General features: G+C 44.2%; 1 protein-coding gene across 1 annotated transcript in view; it reads right to left on the reverse strand.

The window, feature by feature from the left end:
- il1rapl2 (interleukin 1 receptor accessory protein-like 2) overlaps positions 1-26,254 on the reverse strand; it is a gene marked incomplete at both ends in the record, with an annotated part of 653,669 nt that overhangs the window by 173,136 nt on the left and 454,279 nt on the right. Inside the window, 2 exons of the mRNA XM_080746524.1 lie at positions 953-1,106; positions 4,845-5,031. Coding sequence (XP_080602650.1) covers positions 953-1,106; positions 4,845-5,031 — 341 coding nt within the window. The remainder of the gene's footprint in view (positions 1-952; positions 1,107-4,844; positions 5,032-26,254) is intronic.

Raw genomic sequence — 26,254 nt, forward strand, 5'->3', positions numbered from 1 at the left:
CTGGCAAGGACGCACCGTGATTGGCCAGTTTTCGCTTTGACTGGCAGTTCTGCCTTGGTGCCTTCCTTGGCAAATGCCTGGATGAACCTCATTGTCTCCCCTGTACATAGTAATACAGCCAAGACCCTAGCAGGGACCCCCTGAGTCTAAACACAGTAATACAGCCAAGACCCTAGCAGGGACCCCCTAAATATATGCAAGAGGGCAGAAGCTCAGATGCAGAGACGAAACTATGTTTATTTTCACAAAAACTAAAATTCTATTAACCCATAAGGTCTAATCACAACAGTGTCAGTAAGCTAAATAAAATATTTCAGCTACAGCTGAAAAAGAAAAAGAAAATGCTTAAGAAGGGTGTGGTAGGTAATGAGGCAGTGGGGGGGTCAACAAAACACAAATGCAAGACCAAAATGGCCACCAGAGGGCTACCACAAACCCAAACCACGACAGGCGCAATCAAGACCATCAAACCACACCATTCCCATTGAAATGCATTGGCAGGATCTACCCTCATATAGGTAGAATTAAACTAAAGTGTGGTGTGACCGAACCAATTAATCATTTTTCACCATGAAAATAATCCATAGTTATCAGCCTCCAACCACACCATGATGTCAATTTCCCCCTTGGGATAATGAAGGTATCTTTCTACCATTTTTTGTTTTGTGGTCACATGTTCAGATAATGGATTCTGATTGGCTTAAAACAGTGGTAAATCAGTCAACAACCTTGAGTTGGCTCATGGACCCCGCCCATTGTTGTGTTGCAATGATTGTAACTAAATAACCTTGCAAGTTACAACTGTGTTTGGCACTTGGCTTCGCCTCATGCCACAACCCTGAAACAGTGGTAAATCAGCCAACAACCCACTCCCTCTCATGGTAAATGGCTTACATCAATCATGTTCCATCCACCCACCCACCCATCCATCCATCCACCCATCATGTCCTACCTGTGACCTTCAGTTGGGTGGTGCGTCTCACCAGCCTGGTTCCGTACTGCAGCTCGCAGGTGTAGTTTCCTCCGTCTCCCTCCATCACCTCAGGGATCCAGATGTGGGTGGTGTTGACCATGATGGTGCTGCGCCACTCCACCCGCTCACACTCCTGATCACACCAACACACACACACACACACACACACACACACACACACACACACACACACACACACACACACACACACACACACACACACACACACACACACACACACACACAGAAACTTTAAGTCCCTAGAAGCACTAGTGATAGCTCAAACACAGTGAGTTTACCAGGGGAGTGACTTTATGACAGCAACACCCGTTATAATCGAGTCCAATACATCTAACTATTAATCTAGCGAATGTCTGTCCGCTGTCTGTCCGTCTGTCTGCTTGCTGACATCACTGATAATAAACAGTGTCGTCGCCATGGTAACAATGCCCAACTGACATCAACAAAGCCCAACTGACATCACCACAGTGCCCACATTTGGAGATTACATCACAGACTTGCCTGGACATGGTACACCATAAAAGGTCTGAGAAGCAGTGTAGTCTACCAGTGGTTCTCAAACATTGGAAGGTCTCCCCTTAACTTTGACAGTGTACAAATGGAACCAAAATGGTTAAATTTGGTTCCATCTGTACACTGTCTACTGGTTCCATTTGTATACTGTCAAAGTTACAAACTTGTATGGGTCAATTTAGATGCCTATAAAGGAACCTAGAGAGTCCCTGAAATCCGCTTTGGGGCCTTTTCCACCGGCAAAAAAAACGGTTTGGGTTCTTTCTCCCACCTATGGGATGGCAACTTTCTTGGAACCTTGGTTCGTTCTTGCGAACCGGCCACGAACTGGCTTGCTTGGTTCGGAACCAACTCGGTTCTCGGTGGAAAAGCTCACCTCTGGTTCATCCCATAGGTGGAATAAAGATCCCGAACCGGTTCTTTGCCGGTGGAAAAGGCCCCTTTGAGACTTTTTTTTTTACTCCACTACCCAGTCCAGCATGAGCCTACCTTGTACCAGGTCATGTGTGGCTGCTTGTATGTAAGGCCTACCTTGTACCAGGTCATGTGTGGCTGCTTGTATGTAAGGCCTACCTTGTACCAGGTCATGTGTGGCTGCTTGTATGTAAGGCCTACCTTGTACCAGGTCATGTGTGGCTGGTTGTAGGAAGCCTACCTTGTACCAGGTCATGTGTGGCTGCTTGTAGGAAGCCTACCTTGTACCAGGTCATGTGTGGCTGCTTGTATAGGGAGCCTACCTTGTACCAGGTCATGTGTAGCTGCTTGTAGGAAGCCTACCTTGTACCAGGTCATGTGTGGCCAGTGTTGTACCCGAACGCGTTCAAAGAACGATCGTTCATGAACACGTTCATATTTTGGGCGAACGTGAACTGAACGTAATTGTTTTCGCTTGATGAACGATATTGTCGAACGCGGTCATTCTGACGCCCGTGAACGACGTTCGTCGGCGTTCGTCGGCCGTTCATGCGGCGGTCCGCGCCTCCGCGGTCGTCTGTCCTCTGCTCCTCTCGTCTCTCTTTTCATTCACATGCTCCAATAGTAGGCACTGCACGCAGCAGCACGCAGCAGTGCCTACTGCATCTCGTGAACGTTCCGATATGCGGTGCTGTCTGCACTCTGCTGCTGCACTGTGAATCTCCTCCTCGTCTCGCAAGCCTGACTGACTATACTTTGTCCTATGTGTGTTGCACGGCGAAAATAGCTGATCTGCAAGCTCACAACGCGTCGCATCCACAAGACAACGTGAGCTTGTAGATCAGCTATTTTAACCAACGCGGAAACATGCTGTGCACAGTTTAGAAACGTCTGCCTTCTAGTGGGGTTCCTTGTACATGTCATTTTTTGTTTTTTTTCTAGTGGGGTTCCTTGTACATGTAATTTTTTGTTTTCATTTCAAATGTGTGTTAAAGTTTCTTTCACTTCCAATTTGTAGATTATGGTTTATAGAACAATTTTGGTTAGAGTGTCAAGACAGTAGATTGAAGAAAAATATATGTTTTGCCCTATTTCCAAAATGACCAAAATCGGAATTGTGTTTTTTGAACAATGTCTTAGTTTTCCCACAACTGCTGTGTAATATATATATTTTTTTATTGCTATATCAAGTCAATACTGTGTGGGGAATCAATTGGAGTCAAATATTTGTTTTGAATATTATGATATTTCACACAATGAGACAATAACATGGTTATTACATTCAGCCCTTCACAATAAGGGTGCAGGAAGACTGGGAACTAGGCAGTGGGCACATAAATATTGTGGGCACCTCAATGTTAAGTTGGATGAAATTATTGCTGTGTGTGGTTCTATATGGGCTGAGTCAATAATTTTGACAAATAATAGCATGCAGCAACGTCTAAACATTTATATATATATAGACCTTTATATATATATTTTTTCCTTTTTTTGAATAGCCAAAAGTATAAAAAAAATATGGTTAAAAAAAGAACTAAAAAAGAACTATGTAGTTCATTTTGGGGAACCATGAACTTTAGTTCATAATGGGGAATTATGAACTAAAAATGAACTAGTTCATTTTTGAAGTTCTGAACTTGAACTTGAACTAGTTCGTTTTTAAAGTGAACTTTCCCAACACTGTGTGTGGCTGCTTGTAGGAAGCCTACCTTGTACCAGGTCATGTGTGGCTGGTTGTAGGAAGCCTACCTTGTACCAGGTCATGTGTGGCTGCTTGTAGGACCTACCTTGTACCAGGTCATGTGTGGCTGCTTGTATGTAAGGCCTACCTTGTACCAGGTCATGTGTGGCTGCTTGTAGGAAGCCTACCTTGTACCAGGTCATGTGTGGCTGCTTGTAGGAAGCCTACCTTGTACCAGGTCATGTGTGGCTGCTTGTAGGGAGCCTACCTTGTACCAGGTCATGTGTGACTGCTTGTAGGAAGCCTACCTTGTACCAGGTCATGTGTGGCTGCTTGTAGGAAGCCTACCTTGTACCAGGTCATGTGTGGCTGCTTGTAGGAAGCCTACCTTGTACCAGGTCATGTGTGGCTGCTTGTATAGGGAGCCTACCTTGTACCAGGTCATGTGTGGCTGCTTGTTTAGGGAGCCTACCTTGTACCAGGTCATGTGTGGCTGCTTGTAGGGCCTACCTTGTACCAGGTCATGTGTGGCTGCTTGTATAGGGAGCCTACCTTGTACCAGGTCATGTGTGGCTGCTTGTATAGGGAGCCTACCTTGTACCAGGTCATGTGTGGCTGCTTGTAGGAAGCCTACCTTGTACCAGGTCATGTGTGGCTGCTTGTAGGAAGCCTACCTTGTACCAGGTCATGTGTGGCTGCTTGTAGGAAGCCTACCTTGTACCAGGTCATGTGTGGCTGCTTGTAGGAAGCCTACCTTGTACCAGGTCATGTGTGGCTGCTTGTAGGAAGCCTACCTTGTACCAGGTCATGTGTGGCTGCTTGTAGGAAGCCTACCTTGTACCAGGTCATGTGTGGCTGCTTGTAGGAAGCCTACCTTGTACCAGGTCATGTGTGACTGCTTGTATGTAAGGCCTACCTTGTACCAGGTCATGTGTGACTGCTTGTATGTAAGGCCTACCTTGTACCAGGTCATGTGTGGCTGCTTGTATGTAAGGCCTACCTTGTACCAGGTCATGTGTGGCTGCTTGTAGGAAGCCTACCTTGTACCAGGTCATGTGTGACTGCTTGTAGGGCCTACCTTGTACCAGGTCATGTGTGGCTGCTTGTAGGAAGCCTACCTTGTACCAGGTCATGTGTGGCTGCTTGTAGGAAGCCTACCTTGTACCAGGTCATGTGTGGCTGCTTGTATAGGGAGCCTACCTTGTACCAGGTCATGTGTGGCTGCTTGTATAGGAAGCCTACCTTGTACCAAGTCATGTGTGGCTGCTTGTAGGGCGCCAGGTAGTCGTCTATGTCGGGGCAGGTGATCATCTTGCTGCGGGTGATCTCCGCCTTCTCCAGGTGGCGGATCTTACTGCTGAAGCAGCGGCCCTCGTCGCTGTCCTCCACCGTCATGGACATGGACACCTTCATGCAGTAGGTGGAGTTCCTGCAACACACGTTTTAACCATGACGTTCATGTCCACATGAAGGAGAAACATACAGAGGTGGAAAAGGGACTTTTTTTTCGTTGAGTAAAAGTATCAATACCGCACTGTAGAAATACTCTAGGGCACAGTCACACAGCACTTTTTTTTTTTTTTTTTTTTTTTTTTTATTGTTTTGTAACACATTTTCTTACCCAGTGCCAATTGCCTAACCTGTAATCCTGGTTTCTCCCTCTGCCATGCCTGGGGAGCCCTGGCTGGCCAGGGGAAGGCTGTATAGAAACCAAGATTACTGCATGTTTTTGTGAGGGTATCTACCCTAGGAGACACAGGGAGAACATGCAAACTCCACACAGAAAGGCCCTTTTGGGGGCACGGTGGCGCAGTCAGTAGTGCTGTCGCCTCACAGCTAGAAGGTCCTGGGTTCGATTCCCGCCGGGGCACACTGTGGGTGCTGGGGGCGTGTTCCCTCCTCCGCGTCATCAGTGCCCACACCCTAGGTGGGGTTGGCAAAAGGGCCTTTCTGTGTGGAGTTTGCATGCTCTCCCCGTGTCTCCTAGGGTAGATACCCTCACAAAAACATGCAGTAATCCTGGTCTCTATAAAGCCTCCCCCTGGCCAGTCGGGGCGCCTGATGGAGGGGAATGGAACTGGTTGGAATAACGTGTTCCTTCCACGCGCTACGTCCAACTGGGGAAGCTCCCCCTGTCAGGTGATAAGAAGCGGCCTGCTCACTCCTCATGCATTGAAGGAAGCGTGAGCTCAGTTCGGGGCCCTCCCCAGGTTGGCAGAGGGAGAGTAGAGCCCAGGATCCCAGCTTAGGCAATTGGCACCGGTTGAAAAAAATGGGTTACAAAAATCGTGGGATACATTTTTTTTTTTTTTTAAAGAAAGGCCCTTTTGCCAACCCCACCTAGGGTGTGGGCACTGATGACGCGGAGGAGGGAACACTAGCTGTTTCCTGCACAAGAGCTGACATTTTTACCATTGAGCTAATCTGTCTGTGTCTATTTCAGGGTCATGTTATCCAAATTCTATGTTCCCCGGGTTCCTTGTTCTCCACTTAGCTTATATGGTGTTATGTTTAAGTTTAGGTAAGGGGGGAACATAGATACGCTCCTGTCTATACAATTCCACTCTCTGTTCCCACCATCTCCATCTCCATTCCCCCTCCCCTCTCTCTCTCTCGCTCTCCCTCTCTCTCTCTCTCTCTCTCTCTCTCTCTCTCTCTCTCTCAACAGCATGACTTCTCGGAGCACTGCGTGAGTCTCACAGATCACGTCTGAACGAACGAACCGAGACGCAACATTAAAGTGCGGTCGGCTTTTCAAATAGAGCGTTTCACCACAACGTCCCGCTGTGTTCATGATTTATTCACGCCACGCACGCACGCCACAAAGTGACGTTTATGCACTTGGTACATTCACCACAAGCATTAAATGTCTGCTGTTAAGTGTAATGTTGACAGTGATAGTGCATAATGCAAGTACAATTGGATGAGGGATTCACATAAACTATGTTAACCTCTCTCTCTCTCTCTCTCTCTCTCTCTCTGAAAGGGCGATTATTAAATCTGGTTATAGGAGAGGCTATTTACAGTAGCAGGAAGAATTGAGTAGAGGACGGCAGGATGAAAGCCAGAATACTGTACATGGATTGATTTTAGATTGTTCTAAAGGAATGAACAACATTGAGGAATTCATCTGAAAGTGGTGCTATGATGATGCTTTACTCTATAGAGCATCGCAGTTGAAGCCCCACCCCGTCCTCACTCTGGTGTCGGAAGCGTTTTCCGCATTCATTTCTTCCATAGACATTTCATAAAGTATTTATTTAAACGTTTTTAAGCCTTGGACAAAGCCACCTCGGCTGGAGAGGGATCATGTCAATATTCACATTTTTTTGAATGCAAAGATTAATTAGAAAGCTGAAAAAAGGGCAGGGTACAAGACTGTGTACATCATTATTTTTAAAATTGCGGAAACTACACTCCCAGAATGCATTGCGAATGTTGTTGTTGTTTCCTGAAATAAAGCCCTTAAATCACGCTCAGTTTAGTTATCCAGGCCAGCATATGGCCTGAAATGTAGTGATTGTCATCTCTGTGGACGCTCTTATCGTCATCCTTAACATAGTGCATCATATTTGTAAAAGAAAGACGATCGCTCACAGAGTTCTGCTGACGTGCAATAATCCGCCGGGAAGACAGGGGGCAGTAGCTACTTCCGCGGTAACCGCAAGATACATGAAAGAAGAAGAAGCTAGACCAATCACAGACGTCGATTTCACCGGATGTACATGTTTAGCAGTATGGGAAATGCAGTTCTTCTCCGTGCGATCTTGATTAAAACGTGTTTTTACTAAAACTAGAGTGATTGCATACTCGGGGGTTCTACAGGAGCATATATAACCATTTTACAACCACCAGCCTAGTGGTAAGTGTACATTGAATTGCTACGACTTTGTGGCTGATAATGAAAAACGCTATGGTGAAAATGAATGGGTTGTTTACTTCCGACACCGCACTGCGATGCTCTATGCTTTGTGGTTTGTGGGTAGGTGTTTGGTTTATTGAAAAATACATGTTTTGTGTTGTCTTGAACAAATTGTGTTCAACCACAAAGCCAGAAGCGTCACAGTGGATTCAAACCCACAACCTCCATATATATATATATGTCACAGTGTGTTTTTGAGATTCAGTGAGATTGAGACCAGGGAGTGTTCGTTTTTGGGCGCGAGGTGGAGCAAGCAGTGCCTCCTTCCGGGGACTGCCCATAAGTCCGACATCTCATTAGTCCTATACAGGGTTAGGTTTAGGCATGGTTTTACTGAGGTTAGGGTTATCATTCACCAGGTTATCATTCACCAGGTTATCATTCACCAGCGTCGGCAGGTTAGCATTCACCAGGTTAGGTTTAGGCATAGTTTTACTGAGGTTGGGGTTAGGACTAGGTTTAGGTTTGTAGCTTGAAGATCTGTTATTTCCAAAAAGTCTTGAGACTTTTGGAATTTTAATACAAATCTCCTCTCACTGTATGGGGGTCCCTGGAGGTGTAGTCAGAGGCAGAGCAGTGAAGATGCAAGGTCATTTATTGATGACGAAGGCAAAAACAAAGAAAGGGAAAAACTACACTGGGAAAGCCAAGGGAAAATCACAAGGCATAAAATACTCATAATACTTAGATTACAGTAGCTTAAAATACACACAATGACAAAGATGAAGCACAGCACTTACAACAATGAACCGACCAGGAACAGCTAACACACAGGGGAGAATACTAGAGATGCAACGTTCGCGAACAAATCGAATCTTTTGAACGGCTCTTTGAAGTGAACAATGGGATCCGGTTCGCGGAGTAGGGAGCCGTTCATTTGGCTGAATTGGCTCGCGACGCAGTGCGGCGCCGCCGGCGCCGTGATGCACGGTGCGGCGCGGCAATGTGCAGCTATCTAGGAAGCAAATTAAGACACTACAGTTTGATTTGATCATACCTTAGACAATTATTAAGCGATTTATATAATTAAAAGGTCTCCATATTGCTTGGGAAGTCCACTTCCATGACAAATGGCTGTATTATGTCCCTGTAAATATTTAAATGTTTGCTATTTTAAAATAGCCGATGTACAAGCTCACATTGTGCCAGGCCTAGCCAGTTGGTAAATCCTGGCTATATATGCCGCTAGGGAGGAGCGAGTTCATTGTTGCCTGCTTGTTTTTTTTTAAGGTGTTGCATGAATAACATTAGTCAAGGTAGCTTAATTTACACACACATGTTTTATAAAAAGGGTAAATACAAAATTGTGATCTCAACTGTCAGGCAGTGTCAGCAGAGGAATGTGGTGCCAGACCGTGCCACCTTGTGGATTCATGTTTCAATGAAAATATTTTAAATATGCAATGAGCCAAAAGAGCCAAATGAGCCAGTCTTTTGAACGGCTCTTTGAAGTGAGCCAGAGCCATGGCTCTGGCTCACTTCAAAGAGCCATAAATTGCATCTCTAGAGAATACATACACAGATCTAACTAGACACAGGTGAACTCAAACTAATCAATGCTGGGATTGGCTGGGGCACAACAGGACACAGGAGGAGAACATAACTAATCAAAAGTAGGTGAGACAAGGCAGGAAACAACTACAGGGGTAGACAGGAAACACTGGGAACAAAACTAAAAAAAAAAACTAAAAAAAAGGCAAAACGATGTAACAGAATACAAGACTTACTAAACAGCAACAAAGCCAAAAGTCCACAACTCATAAAGTACAAGGGCCGCTCCTCAAAAGTCCAAAAAACTAATCAAGTCCAACGGTCGCGATCGTGGACCGTGACATGTAATAGTTGAGTTAGAAGAAAACACTCCAAGGAACGTACCGTGACACAAAATGGGCCAAATACAATCAAATCAAAATGTGGGGTCCTTGACATGAATAAAGCTGATAACCACTGCTCCATGGACCCACTGTAGTGTAGGTAAGCAGATGAGCATAATGCATGTATGTACACGCCACGCATTGTGAGCTTGTAGATCTGTTATTTCTGAAAAGTCTTGTGATTTTTGGAATTAATTTGAATAACCTTTTTCAACACAAATCTCCTCTGACTGTATCGGGGTCCCTGGCACAAATATTCTGATACTTCGGTTCTGTGTCAAAATGGTCCAAACACGTGTCAAAACTGTCCAAATACATATCAAAATGGGGGTCCTTGACATGAATAAGGCCGATAACCACCGCTCTGTATGGTCCTACTGTAGGGTAGGTAAGCAGATTAAATAATAATGTTTCTCATTCTGTGTACGGCTGATGTCAGCAGCAAACAACCATGAACATCATCATTTAATTAGAATCTAATGAAAAAGCTAGGTCAGAAAACGTTTACTGTTCAGCGCTCAGTGTGTGTGTGTGTGTGTGTGTGTGTGTGTGTGTGCGTGCGTGCGTGCGTGCGTGCGTGCGTGCGTGCGTGCGTGCGTGCGTGCGTGTGTTATTGTGCGTGCATGCGTTAAATTAATTAACAGCACTTTCTCGTCGCAGTGGCAGTCACAATTATTTAGACCACCTCCAGACATATATAATATTTGAACCTTGACAATTTGACTGGGGAAGTGTTTCCGCGTTGACAGTAATTTGTTGCCATTTTAACTGTGACTGTCCCCTTTCTCCAAGGCACAGTGTGTCACATTTAGCCCCATGTGTGCTACAGTGTTTGTGTAAATGTCAGTATGTTTACGGATGCACTGTATATGCATTAATACTGTACAAATCATAGCTCATGTCACTGCGCAGGGACGTGCAGAGAATGTTAGAGAGGCAGGGGTTGACATTTCTAAAAGGGGTCTTTTGGTGGAAATATCACCAGTAAAGCCTCTATCAGAGTCCAGGGTGAAGAGCTATTCTCTCCACCGCGTTGTAGTTTCCTAGCTATCACCTAGGCTTTGTTATGTATTTTTAGGTGATAGCTAGAAAACTACACCGCGGTGGAGTGAATAGCTCTTCACCCTGGACTCTGATAGAGGCTTTAGACTCCCTATAATCGGGAGATAATAAGCGACCGTCAGGTCACATGTATACACCGCTTTGTGTGATCTTAGGGCAAAATCTGCAGGTGCAGTGTCCAAAAATGTGTTTTGCAAGAATCAGCCTCATGGTGGTGCTAGAAGAGGGCCATGTGAGAAATGAGGGGTGGCAAACCACAAGTTTGGCAGTCAAGGAGTGTGTGTGTGTGTGTGTGTGTGTGTGTGTGTGTGTGTGTGTGTGTGTGTGTGTGTGTGTGTGTGTGTGTGTGTGTGTGTGTGTGTGTGTGTGTGTGTGTGTGTGCAAATTTGGCATGGATAGGGGCAACGGTGGCGGAGATATGAGTAGAGGAAAAGTGTGACGTGTGACGTGACTGACAGCAGGTGGAGGTTTTGATAGTAACTGCGCGCTGCGACACCTTGTGAGCTTGGAGGTCGGCTATTTTTAGTGCGTGACACCACACTGAACTAAGCATAATCAAGTCTACTGCAGATGTGGCGTAAGGGCATGGATTTCTACACAGAGAGGGCAATTCTTTCAACATAAGATGCTGCATTCAAATTCAGGAGAGTTTGGAGAAGGCAATTCTCTTGAACGCTGCCTTCAGGTATGGCATGGAAAGGGGGCATTTGCATTTCTTTCACCATATAGTAAAAACTGCATTCATGGTCTGGAGAGGGCACTTTTTACAGACGGATAAAAGGGCAGGGGCTCAAGCCCCCTTTGATGTCTATGTGTGCACGTGCCTGTCACTGCGTGTATGACTGGATTAAACACAAGCACCTCTGGCCACGACAACCTGACTTCTACACGAAACCTCTTTGACGGAAATAGACGATCTACAAGCCAGCAACGCCTCGCAATGCGAGGTGTAAGGTTTTCAGAATATGGACGGAGCCTATAGAAAAGGAGAAAAAAAAGCTTCGATCACACAAAGATTTGGAGGACCCCCTGTAGTAACTCTAAGGACCACCTAGGGGTCCCGGACCCCCTGTTGAAGACCCCTGCACTATAGACTCTATAGCAGTGTTTCTCAAACATTTTCAATGGAAGGGACAGACAGACAGACAGACAGACAGACAGACAGACAGACAGACAGACAGACAGACAGACAGACAGACAGACACTTTGTTGTATCAAGTAAAATGTAAGTAAGTCGGTGTCAGCAGAAAACTGTAAGGTGTAGCATGGGTGTCTGTTTGTTGTGTGACATTGCTATTGTGCGTGCGTGCGTGAAATAATGCTCGCATGCAGTCTCTGTTCTTGTGTGACATTCCTAAGTACTAGCTGGTCGCCCTTTGTTTGCGTTTGAAGAAAACAATGAATTAAACATGATTTTTTTGCCAATTTCCCCTCTCACAGTGTGTGTGTTCCACATCGTGTCAAGTTTAAAGGATTAAAGTACGAGCCTGTGTATTAAAATGTAACCGGCGTGCGAGCGGAAACAAAGCTCCCAGGGAGTGCAGCGACAATGTCACCACAGCTCAATTGTGACCCAGCGTTAACTGTTAACTCTCCTACTGCCAGATTATTTATTTATTTATTGGGTCTGGTGCCATCAAAAAGCGGCTTACCTTTGCGACGTTATAGTAGATAGATAGACATTTATTTATTTTATTATTATTATTTTTTTTGATTGTGCAATAGTGCACTTTGGTCTGCCAGGCAGCAGAGGGCGGCGTCATGCTGAGAATGAATGTGAATTTGCCTGTTACGTGCATTCAGACCAGTCACTGGCCACAGAGCCTCACAGCCAGAGAAATCAACAAGGAAGTGAATTGGTCTCCGTTGATGTTAACGCATAATGGATTTTTTACACCATCACCGCGGAAAATGTGTTTACAGTACACGGCGGCGCGACCCCTCATCAGCTTCAACAAGGTAAACGAACGAACGAACGAACGCGAACGAGCGCCGTATTGGCGCGGAGGTCTCTTGAGAATTGGGGCGAACAGGAACGTCCAAAGCAGTATAAGAGTTAAAATGTCCGTACGTTTTCAAAGGGTCGTTAACGTTTCTAAAAGCCAAAAACACGTTGTGAGATTGTAAATGGACCGTTAGTATCTTGAAACTTGGGATGATGGAGAGGGGCGTCACAAGGGGGTGAAAAGTGGGACTGAGTTACTAGGGCCCAAGGTGAAGGGGCCTTAATTATTTTATACTTTAGCTATTGAAAAATAGCAGATATACAAGCTCACAGCGCGGCACCGAGTGCCGCGCTGCGAGCTTGTAGATCTGCTATTTTTGAAAAGTTGTGAAAATGTGTGCAAATCTTTGAATAGGCCTATATGTATTTTTTAAGCAAACATTTGTAACTCAGATTTTGCTTCTGGGGGGTCCCTGGAACTAAATATTTTGAGATGGGGGTCCGTGGCCAAATACATATAATTTTGGGGGTCCTTCACATGAAAAGAGTACCACTGACATAGAAACATTGTTTTTTCAATTCAAAAACTTGCACAAATGTTCACCTTTTTTCATTTCTTTATATATCCCACAACCTAATTAGAATCGCCCCAAAAAATAGTGTGTATGCTGGTATGCTGGTTGGTCCGACCGTCCATCTGTAACTCCACGTTCAGCAGTTGCTCAATTGTCTAAAAAACACAATACAAAAATCAATAACGCATGTACCTTGCCCAACATCAACTTTATCACCTTCAGATGTGTCTCTACTTCTCATAATCCCCAAATGTTTAAAATATTTTCCCAACTTTTGGCCTGTAGGCGGCTGTCCTGTGATGCGATTTACATCACAAATGGGCGTCAACATCACAGTCTGTCTGCTTCACACCAAGGGGCTGTAGGCTAGTTCTTTTTAAATAGAAGATCTACAAGCTCGCAGCGCTGTGAGCTTGAATATCTGCTATTTTTCAATAGTTAAAGCACAAAATAACGCCGGTCACGTGAATCCTTGTACCTGTGGCTTTCAAAAGATATAATGGATTTTTTTTTTTTCCCGACAACAACTAAAACTAAACTATCCTGGCATACAGGAGCACTCGTATGGTTCGCGGCTTTGGTGACCCCCTTTTTTCCTACTAATTACTCTTATTCCTAATTGACTGTGGCAGCTGTTACAGTGGGCTACAGCAGCCGGCAGCGCTGACGACGTGTCCTCCTCACGCATTAAAACCCATTTAGAACGGGTACACATTATTGTGTATCATTATTTTATGCTTTAACTACTGAAAAATAGCAGATATACAAGCTCACAGCGCGGCACCGAGTGCCGCGCTGCGAGCTTGTAGATCTGCTATTTTTGTGAATCGTGAAATTTTTAATATTGGACTGATTCTATAAGTGTCTTTTGAATCCTTCTAAGGTTTTTTGAAAAACCTACCGGTATGTTTCTATGGTCAGCAAGCTGGCTAGCCATCGTCAACGAAAAGGTCCTTTTCACTTAACTGGAGCTCAGTTAGTCTGTTCTTGAGAGACTACTATGTCAGTGGTTCTCAAACCTTTTCATGTGAAGGACCCCCAAAATGATTTGTATTTGGCCACGGACGCCCATTCAACATATTTAGTTCCAGGGTCCCCCCCAGAAGCAAAATTTGAGTTACAAACGTTCGCTTTGAAAATACATATATTCAAAGATTTGCACACATTTTTACGACTTTTTCAAAAATAGCAGATCTACAAGCCCGTGAGCTTGTATATCTGCTATTTTTCACTGCTTTAAAGCATTCAATAATTCTAGGCTTAAATTGGTTAAGCCACAGATCTGTTGTGTCTCCAGGAGTTCTGACATCACATGCAACTCTCTGAAGCTGGGAAGAAGACAGTGGGCTCAGGCAGGCGGTAAACTGAGCCGCCCTCCGTCTAGGAACTGGGAGTTCTGGCCCCCGGTTCCATTGATTGCAACGCCCCTTCCTGGCTTCTGTGTCTTTGAGCAAGACACTGAACCCCTAGTCGAGCGTATAGCCAGGACAACTATTCCATCCACAATCTCAGAATGCTTTGTATAGTCTACAACATGGGTCTTCAACGTTTTCAGGCCAAGGACCCCTTAGTTGAGAGAGAGATGAAGCAGGGACCCCCACAACCTTTTCATAGATTCCATATAGTTTCATCGTTTGACAGCACAATCACCAGTGTATTTTGGAATCATGTCAATTTGTGTTTTCAGATATTTAACCACTTGAACCGTCAAGACTTAATAAACTTGACCTTTCACTCCGTACTTAGTCTGCTCTTTTACCCCTCTACACCAAAAAGCGTTGCCAAAAATAGCCGAACTACAAGCTCACAACGCCTCGCAGCGCGAGGCGTTGTGAGCTTGTAGATCTGCTATTTTTGGCTAAAGTTCTCAGAATATGGACGTTAGGGTTCAAGTGTTTAATATAAAAAAGGAGAAAAAATGTTTCTATCACACAAAGATTTGGAGGACCCCCTGTTGTAACTCTGAGGACCCCCTGTTGAAGACCCCTGGTCTACAACAACACCTCCCCGAAAGCTGGGAAAGGAAGCCAGCACCGGTCCATCATTTCCATGCATCATTTCTGTCCATGAATTCTCATTCATGGTAAGCAGCAAGCTATACAGAATATGTTTAAACTAATTTGATACAAATCAGGACTGCAAAGGAGTGACAGTGAAGAAGAAACAAAAGTGGGGAGGTATGCATCTTGCGTGGTTCCTTATGCCATCGGTGTGTGGGTGTGACAGGGGGATCAAGTGTGATAGTGGAGAAGATATCTACTTTCTCTCTCGGAAAAGACACACTGTGATTGGCCAGTACAGTCACTTGGGGCAAATGCCATGGTCCGACGGGCAAACGCTCACCCCCCAAACATGATTTACTATTCTGTCCCTACGTAACCCGAACCGCGCTGAGTCGGCTCAAGCTGACTTCGCAACACTCGACATGCCGACTCGCTTGCCTTAGCCCGCTCGGCGGTGTCTCGCGTGGATCAAGTCCGCTTGAGACAGCACATTTCAGGTTTTGTCCATAACTATCATTAGCTTAGGAATTACACGCAGATCAAAAGAACACGCGTGTGTTCAGTATATGTTTAACGGAGGTGATCCAAACCTCCCCACCCGGCTTCGAAAACAGGTCTCCCGCATGAAAGTCCAATATCTTAACCATTACTCCAAAGGGATATCCCTATAGAATGAGGGCAGATACTATACTTTTGAGGCTTCAGGCTGGGGCTGCGACTCTCTCCGCCACAAATGCATAAAGTATTATGACAGGCGACTAATGTGTCTCAACAGTGGCCGGGCCTCAGCATAGATTGGTCATCCCCACCTCATCTGACAACATCACTTATTTTCTCTGCGTTCCCAGAGCTCATGCTTTCTGCGCGGCTGAACTCTCAGACGTTGATGCTCCCGTCATCCATTTACCCCAATAACGTAGCCCAAGGGTCTTCAACAGGGAATCCGGGATCCTTAGGGGGTCTTCAAAGTTACTACAGGGGGGTCGTCCAAATCTTTGTATTGTATTAACCACTTGAACCCTAGTGTCCATATTCTGAGAAATGTAGCCACAAATAGAAGATCTACAAGCTCAAAACGCCTCGTGCTGCGCGGCGTTGTGAGCTTGGGTGGCAACTAGGGTGGCATTTCATTGACTTAATGGCAAGGTCTCCGTGTGGAATATGGTCAATTGACGGTTCAAGTGGTTAAATATCGGAAAACACAAATTGACATTGACAAATTGACATTGAAAATTGTGCTGTCAAACAATGAAACTATATGGAATCTACAGTATATGAACATGTTGTGGGGGTCCCTGCTTCATCTATTTCTCAACTAAGGGGTCCTTGGCCTGAAAACGTTGAAGACCCCTGACGTATAGTCTTCTTTCACATATAGACACCTTTCATCTTTTTATCTTGCCATCTTCATCCAAAATCGAGGCCTCGCTCAGCATTTTCTATACATGATGATGACGATGCTACCGAGTGTGATGTCTTGTTTATTGCCTAATTGCATCATCATGCAATCCTACTGTATATGGAAGCATCTGCATTCCTTGTTTCTCTAATCCAGGGGTCTTCAAAGTTTTCAGGCCAAGGACCCCTTAGTTGAGAGAGAGATGAAGCAGGGACCCCCAAAACCTTTTCATAGATTCCATATAGTTTCATCATTTGACAGCACAATCATCAGTGTATCTTGGATTCATGTCATATTGTGTTATCAGCGCTGCGAGGCGTTGTCTTGAACCGTCAACACTTAATAAACATGACCTTTCAACCTGTACTTAGTCTGCTCTTTTTCCGATCTACACCAAACATCTTTGCCAAAAATAGCCGATCTACAAGCTCACAAAGCCTCGCAGCGTGAGGCGTTGTGAGCTTGTAGATCTGCTATTTTTGGCTAAAGTTCTCCAAATATGGACGTTAGGGTTCAAGTGGTTTCTATCACACAAAGATTTGGAGGACCCCCTGTAGTAACTCTGAGGACCCCCTAGGGGTCCCAGGCACCCTGTCGAAGACCCCTGCTCTAATCGTATAATCATGTTTTTCTTCCGCCCTTTAATTTGACACACGTCTGTGTGCGAGCGTGCGTGCGTCCGTCCGCCCGTCCGTCCGTCCATGGGTGCGTGCCTCCCTGCTGGCATGCGCGTGTACCCACATCTCCGCACTTCTAGTCTTGAAAAGACACATTTTCCAATTACCGGTGAACATAAAACGAACGATAAATTAATCTGCTTATACTCATCCCGTATAATCCCTCGCCTCCCTCCCCGTCAATAAATCAAGCTGCCCTGCACCCCCCCTTCCTGCAAATTACCCCGCTATGATCAGGGCAGGCAGCCGGCAGGGTTGCATTGAATTATGGCCTAATGGAGAGTGATGTGTGGCGGCCAGCGGGCAGTGTGTTTACACCTGGATGGAGCGAGTCTTTCATCTGACCATCCATCTAACTAACAGGCAGCCAGTGGAGGTGGCCTGTACACTGCACATCCATTCTACATGCTCGTGGATGTCGCAGTACACTGCACATCCATTCTACATGCTCGTGGATGTCGCAGTACACTGCACATCCATTCTACATGCTCGTGGATGTCGCAGTACACTGCACATCCATTTTACATGCCTGTGGATGTCACAGTGTACACGGTCACTAGTGTCGATTTTGGCGACTGAAACTATGGCGGAATATGTTTGTCGACTACCTTTTTTCACTGACGAAAACTAGAAATAAAAACTAAACTAAAACTACAGCTATGATGACTAAAACTCAGACTAGTCATATTGACAACATATTTTGTCAACAAATGAACACTAGAATAAAATGTTAGGGAGGGACTAGTCTCGCGTAGCCAGACAACTATTCCACAATCTCCGAATGCTATATAGAGAGAGTCTGGAACGGCAGCTCCTGAACGTCGAGTATCGGAAGTAGCCAGTGCTGCACTGAACTGTAGTCCCATTGGAAACATAACAGAAACATAATAGCTCAGACAAAGTAATTCGAGCGGCCTATTCTTGTTATGGGTGTATAGTTTAAGAAAACGTTTGAAAACATCATGGAGGTAACACCAATAACACCAGAGAAAGACGAAATAATGCCCCCAGAAATATTGAAAGGAGACATAACGCTTCCAGTAGGACATGTTATTGCTACTGCACCAAGGGAGCGGTTGCGTCACATCCTCTTTATCTCGCTCATCTCATCGTTTCTATTTCCGTGCCCCAGACTGTTGACGGGAGCATTTCTCAAATCGCGGAGTCAACAGTCTGGCCACGCAAGACTAGGGAGGGACTAGTGGAGAAGAGATCGAGTAGACCTTGTCATTTTAAGTTTGGTTGTGCTCGGGCGTTGCGCTCTGAAAATAGCAAATCTACAAGTTCACATCTATTGTCAGCATGCAACCAAGTGACACGTCAGCCGTTTTACGACACCACCAAGGCCCGCCAACATCGACTACATCAACTTTAGTTGTCTAAAATCTTATGGTATTTAGTCCACTAAAACTAGTCTAAAATTATAACGTTTTAGATGACTAAAATGCCTTGAATAAACGTCAATTTTATTCAAAAGACATCAAAATGTGCTGTCAAAATCAACACTGCTACCAGAGACTAGATAAAAATGGGACACAATGCCTGCCCGCTTGGCACTGGGCATCAAGGGTTGGACTGGGGGTAAGGGGTTAGGGTCATCAGTCATTACGACTGTTAGTTTGCTGTCTAAACACGTACAATGAATTGTCAACCAAAAGTAGCAGCATAACTTCACAGGCATACACCTTCTTTAAATTGGCCCACCTTCTTTAAATTGGTCCTATAGAACAAATATTTGTGAAGCTGTGTGTAGCCTTTAATTTCATCATTCAGCGCCTTGAGGAAAAAACTAAGCAAAAACAAACATTAACTCACAAATGAAAATTGTGTCTTGCTTAGCATCGTAAAACTACCCTCTGAGGGAGTCTCGCTTTGCTTGTTTTGCTTTGCTTCACTAATCAAAAGATTAGATTGTTAAGACCGTCAGGTCGCAAGTTACTATGAAAAGCTCCACTCATATCTCCGCCACCGTTACCCCTATCCATGCCCAACTTTGTGCGCACACACACACACACACACACACACACACACACACACACACACACACACACACACACACACACACACACACACACACACACACACACACACACACACACACACACACACACACACACACTCCTTGCCTGCCAAAACACAACCCCCACCCCTCATTTTTCACATGGCCCTCTTCTAGCGCCACCACGAGGCTGATTCTTGCAAAACACATTTTTGGACACTGCTCCTACAGATTTTGGCCAAAAATCATGCAAAGCGGTACACAGTATCTCTAAAGTCATGTCATCAACATGGATCTGTCCCATTTCCCATATTCCCTCCTGATTGGCTACGATTGCTTTCTAAATCTTGTGGATGAGACATGATGGTCGCTTATCTCCCGATTAGGGAATCTTACTGGTTGAAATAACCCTGTCCATGATGAAGGAATGTTAAAACGTGAGCTGCTCTCGTGCATAAAACCTTCTGCTGCATTGTGTCCATGATAGGGGTGTAACGATATAGTAACTGAATCGAAGAATCGATTTTAATTTGCAATGATCTACTATATCGTTTGCAAAAGCAAAATATCTTACCGTTTTGGCTTTGCATCGTATCGTATCGTTTTAAAATGCAGTAATCGGTATCGAATCATTTTGCAATGCAAATAATTGATTGTATGGAAACTAAGTATCTGTGCCTCATATTTAGCAATTTTAAGAGGGAAAATGAAAAAGAGGGGTCTAATTACCTTTCCATTTCATATAGCTACTCTTGGATAAATGTATGTAATCTCTGTGTTCATGTCAAGGTGGGTTTGTCCATATGTGTTGAAATATAATGTCCATGTATTTCCTAGATAATCACAGCTTATATTTCCATAATAATAGATTTTTTTACACGTTTTACACAGATTTAATTTCTTTGCTAAATAGTTACTATATAGATTTTAAATCATTGAATCGTATCGCATCGCCATGAATGAACCAACATCGTCCATGTATCGTATCGTTAACCATGTATCGTGATGCGTATCGTATCGCTGTTAAAATGTAACGTTACACCCCTAGTCCATGACTCAGAAGAACGCTACAAACTCAAAACGCTGCCTGCATATCTGTTTGACTGCCAGTGTTTAAAGGTTGTACTTGTAAACCTGACCCCAGTAGCCTACTATTACGTTTTCTCTGTCTCGTGGCAGTGTGGGCTCTGCTGCTTGCATTACATAGCTAGGATACAGTTTTATGTACTTGGTATAGTGAACTCATATCTCCATGTTTCCATTTTTTTTAAAAGAGTATTACAGTTGTAGCTAAAAGTATTGGCACCCTTGCATTTGTTTAAAAAAAAACACACAACACACAATTGTCTAGATTGCGCACATTGAAGGAACGTCAAGGTCTCTGGAGATGGACTTGGAGCCTTCAGATTGTCCATGTTTGGCTACAATCTGACCTCTGACCTCCTGACAATGCTCTCTTTTTTTATTTGGTCCATGCTCAGTGTGTGACACATACAGGGCCGTAGCGCGCCTAATCGGCGCTCTAGGCGAGCTCTCTCGAATGCGCCCCCCCACTCCCGCGCGCGCAAAGCGCGCGCGCGATTTTTGCGGGTTTTGCCGTGAATTTAGTCGGTTTTGGGTCGGTTTTGGGCTGGTTTGGGTCCACTCCCTCCATTTCAGCGCCCCCTCGGCGCCCCCTCTAGGCTGGCGCTCTAGGCGACCGCCTAGTCCGCCTATAGCTAAAAACGGCCTGGACACATAACAGCAGAATGAGGGATTTACTCAATTTAAACTGGGTGGATTAGAGGTTACTAAAGATTAAAGTCAACTTGGACAGGTGAGTTCCGGGTGAAAAGCCTGATTGAAATTTAAGTACAGTGTATTTAAGTATGTATGCAAGTTTCTGTGTAGAATGAGCTAGGATTCTGTATTTATTCTAGTTTTATGTTGTGTTCCTCTGCAAACCAAATACTGCATGTTGATGCAAAATATGTTTTCATTTGCCAAGCTTCTGGAAGATTTATTTTTTTCTGATTTACAAATGCAAGGGTGCCAATACCTTTAGCCACGGCTGTATGTAATTCACCCAAAAACGTACTTATTTTCAATAATTACACAACCCATGAAGCCTTGAATTCAATGACTTTCTTTCACATTGCAAGAGTGTGCGAGTGTACACCTGGAATTGTGTACACTTGTCATGGGGCCCTAGAAAATGAAGCATTTAAGAACCACTATATAAGGCCGGCTTTACACTGCCACTGAAATCTAGCCTGAATCAGATCTGAGTCACATCAAAAGTGGAATCCGATTTTTTTTAAATAGTCTAAATCAGGTCACATGCATGTCACATGAAATCTGATTTTGAAAAACCACATCCAGAGGTGGTTTCAAATCCGGATCTGAGGACATCTGACTCAGTCTGAAAGCAATTGAGCAATTGGAAAAAACACGCAAAGAAATTGAAACGGCCATACAGGAACACACTGTGACTGTCACAGACAAAGCAAAACTTGATGAGATACACTCTGGACTACAGGAATACAAAACAAAAGTAGAGGAAACTAAACGTGCCCAAAAGAGGAGCAAATACATGAAAAATGAGGAGGATTACACTAACAATTATGTCTATTTCTGGAGATCCGAACACCAACGCAACACAAATACCCCCACAGAGGGGACCAATGGATCACGGAACGGACATGGAGATCCGAGACCACGGCTTCACAATGTGTGGACATCCAACTCTTCTTTGGACTCCCATGGCTCCACACAACCCACTGAACACCAGCGCCATTTTTTAGGCAGCAGCAGAGGACAACGCAGCCACCGACGCGGAAGAGGTGCAGGAGGGGGCAGAAGAAATCGAGGCTGGAATTCCCCACCATTGACCCGCAGCCAGACACGGTCATAAACATCTCCACCAGGTCAGTAACTGAAACAGAAGTATCAGCCCTCTGTAAAGGTCTCTCATTTGTACCGACCAACACGTGCAATGATTTTGAAACCCACATTGAACTACACAAATTCTTCAGATCTCTCAGATTAACAGAATTTTTTAGTAAGCCCAAAGATGCTGTACAAGATATTGTTTCTGACAACACTACCATCATTGAGGCTAAGGACACTGCTGCTGCAGCTACACATAAAAATGCTTTCCGTCCTAAATCTAAATTTATACCATATAAAGGCAGAAATGCATCACTTGACACGTACTGCCGCCTAGTGGATAGAGATGTCCAAACAATCCTCAACAAGAAACATGAATATAAAGTATTCAATAACATGACAAAAGCTGAAAGACAGGCCCTTAAAGACCTGCAGAATGATGCTACTATTATTGTCAAACCAGCTGATAAAGGAGGAGCAATAGTGATACAATCTATTCATGATTATGAACAAGAGATCAACAGACAATTGCAGGACACAGACTTCTATCAGAAACTGACCAAAAATCCTTCCACAGAATTCCAGGAGTCTATCCATGGCAAACTACAGGAGCTTCTGAATAATGAGGACATCAGCAAAAATGAACATGACTACATGAAGGTAACTCATCATCGAACTCCAATATTGTATACTTTGCCAAAAATCCACAAGTCATTACAGAACCCAAAAGGGAGGCCCATAGTATCATGTATTGGTTCCCTAACAGAAAACATTTCATCTTTTGTAGACCACCATCTCAAACCCAGTGTGGCAGCGTTACCTTCATATATAAGAGATTCCGGGGACTTCCTACAGAAACTACAGGAGATTGGACCAGTAAGTGAGGAGGACCTTCTGGTCACCTTTGATGTAGAGAGCCTCTACACTAACATTCCCCACCAGGGGGCCCTTGAGGCCATTGAACATTTTCTGGGACAAAGTACCCTAGACACCCTACCAAACACTCAATGTATTATGGACTTAACAGCCCTAGTACTACAACACAACTATTTCTTCTTTAAAGATACTTTCTATCTCCAGAGGAAGGGCTGCGCTATGGGCAGCAAAATGGCCCCTCAACTAGCAAACATATACATGGGACTGTTTGAACATACATATGTATTGAATCCAGTAAACCCGTTTTACAAATACATTAAGTTTTACAAACGTTTCATTGACGACATCTTTCTAATCTTCACCTCCACACCACAGGACCTTTCGAGCTTCCACCAATATCTGAACAGCCGGAATGAAAATCTTCGCTTTACTGTGGATGCGGACAAGAATGAATCCAACTTCTTGGACATCAAGGTAGTTAAAATTGGAAATATACTCACCACAAATTTATACCGCAAGCCAACTGATCGTAATACACTTCTCCGTTGTGATTCTTATCACCCCACAGCTCTGAAACGGAGCTTACCAATTAGCCAATACAACAGACTGCGGAGGATATGCAGCACGGAGGAGGCCTTTCAGGATCAAAGCCAACTGATGTCAAATAAATTCACACAGAGAGGATACCCAGACCGCTGGATTCAAGAAGCCAGAGAGAAGGTGAGCCACATCTCCCAGACTGACTGTCTAAAATCCAAAAACACGACTAAAACACAAATGAAAAGACCTAAGTGCATTCTCACATATTCACCTGTGGGCAAGGAAATTGACAGAACATTAAGGAAACACTGGCACATTATGGAATCTGATAACGCTTTCAAATCGGCATACCAAGGCCCACCCCAAATTGTGTACAAGAGAGCCCCAAACATCAGATCCTCGTTAGTCAGATCAGAACATAAATCTTCAAGACCAAAAACATTTCTTGACAATGCACCAAAGGGTAACTTTAAGTGTGGATCTTGTGCACAATGTAACTTCACCTCAAGATGTGAGTCATTCAAACATCCACACACAGGAAAAGCTTTAACCATCAGAGGAACCATCACATGCTCCACTTCCAATGTCATATATCTGTTGACTTGCCCTTGTGGTCTTGCATATGTGGGCCAAACCAGCAGAGCCCTGAAGACCCGTATAAGTGAACACCGATCTAACATAAGAACAAAAAATCCGAAAAGTCCAGTTGCACAGCATTTCAATAAGATGGGACACTCTGTTGCCCAACTGAGGTATGTGGGTATAGAGAGGGTCATACTTCCCCAAAGAGGAGGAGATATACACAACCTCCTCAATAGACGTGAGGCTTTTTGGATTTATTCCCTGCGCACTCTACAGCCTGATGGTCTAAATGAAGATTATGAACTGTCAGCCTTCCTTTGAAACCCACAGAAGGACACTTTATTGTCTATTGCCTTATGTCTACAGTATACTCATTGTATGTTCTCTTGTTTGCAGTATTGGCCATTCACTGGACACCTCAAACACCCTGTATGGACTGTCACCCTGACCTGAAGTACACAATTGATTTTAACTTTAAAAAACTGTTTTAAAAAAATTGTAAAACTTGTAACTTAAAAAAATATTTAAAAAAATTGTAAAACACTGTTCTAAAAACATCCTAAAAATATTATGTGGTGGTACCTTTTCTATGTAACTTTGTATTCACTATATGGTATACTGAAAATAGTATGGTCATGTGATATGTCATGTGACTCTATCCTATAAAAGGAAGACAATGACTAATGATTTTCACCTGATGAAGGCCAGCTGATGGCCGAAACGTCGTCTAACTTTATGTTTTAAATAAACACTGTGGAGCATTGAGCTGTGTGCGGACTTCCATTCTTTAATCTCATGTCAACCTGAGCCCAGCACCAGCACTTGGAAAGGATGTGCGCATCATCTTGTTCTTTTAGCAGCAACCACATCCACCCCATAGAGTATTATGCAAGTCACATGCAAGTCACATCAAATTGGCCAAGCGTCACTTGCTGCGCGACCCGGGGAGAGTGTTTTCTGCTGGTGATTCAGTCCGAGTGTATCAAAGGGTGCGTTCGGAAATGCGCACCGGGAGTGGTTAGGGTTAGGGGTTAGGGTTAAGTTTAGGCATAGTTTTACTGAGGTTAAGGTTAGGGTTAGGGTTAGGCATAGTTTTACTGAGGTTAGGGTTAGGATTAGGGTTAGGTCTATTATGTCGCATTTCCTGAACGTAATCAACTAGCGTCGACGTAGTGACGTAACGTCATGACGCCTACGTCGTTACCACGGTAACCAAAGCATACATGTCGCCGCAGGGCAGCTTTGGGCTGACGCTGTCTGAACGCACAGATCAGATCTGTGTCACTTGCAAATGCTGTGTGAAAACTCGGGCCAAAAGATCGGATTTGACAACCAAATCGGATTTGGGCTGGATTTGACTGCAGTCTAAATCTGGCCTAAGTAGACTCCTATAATGTGCCATACATAGGGCCCTATTTTTGCACAATTACCCTAAATCCACAATTTGGGGGTTTAGTATTTACATTTAGGGAGGGGCGTTCCCTTGGAAAAGTTGCTATTTTTTACCCTTGCTGTATCCATAAAAACACCTGTGCTAGGGATGGGACGATAAGCGATATTATCGTTTATATATCGTGATAAAAAAACACTCGCGATAATCGTATTGTGGAGATTTAATTTATCGTGTTATCGTCCTCTGTCATGCACTGGGATCAATTCACCTTTTATTTGCCAAGCTGCATGGTGGTAGCTGCAGCAGCTACCACTTAAACCCTCTATTGGTAAAAGGTAATTATAACTAGCCTACAGCCCCTTGGTGTGAAGCAGACAGACTGTGATGTTGCTCTCTCTGGACCTGCCCCCCTCCCCCTCACTCCATCTCTGCTTGCAGGCAGTTGAGACTGGGAGTGCGCTGCTTGTTGACGCCCATTTGTGATGTAAATCGCATCACAGGACAGCCGCCTACAGGCCAAAATTTGGCAAAATATTTTAAACATTTGGGGATTATGAGAAGTAGAGACACATCTGAAGGTGATAAAGTTGATGTTGGGCAAGGTACATGCGTTATTGATTTTTGTATTATGTTTGACAATTGAACAACTGCTGAACGTGGAGTTACAGATGGAAACACACACACACAAACACACTATTTTTTGGGGCGATTCTAATTAAGGTTGTGGGATATACGTACTTGATGCAGTCTTTTTCTCACTCTCTATCAAATGTCTTAGCCAAAAAATAGCCGATCTACTTGTAGATCTGCTATTTTTTTGGCAAATCATGTTCCGCTCCAGGATAATGAATTTTGATTATCGCGATAATATCGTCAATCGCGATTTCTTTTGTCACAATCATCGTGATATGACATTTTCATATCCTACTGTCCTACC

This window comes from Nannobrachium achirus, assembly GCF_963921795.1.
Source record: "Nannobrachium achirus genome assembly, chromosome: 17".
Lineage (NCBI taxonomy): Eukaryota > Metazoa > Chordata > Actinopteri > Myctophiformes > Myctophidae > Nannobrachium > Nannobrachium achirus.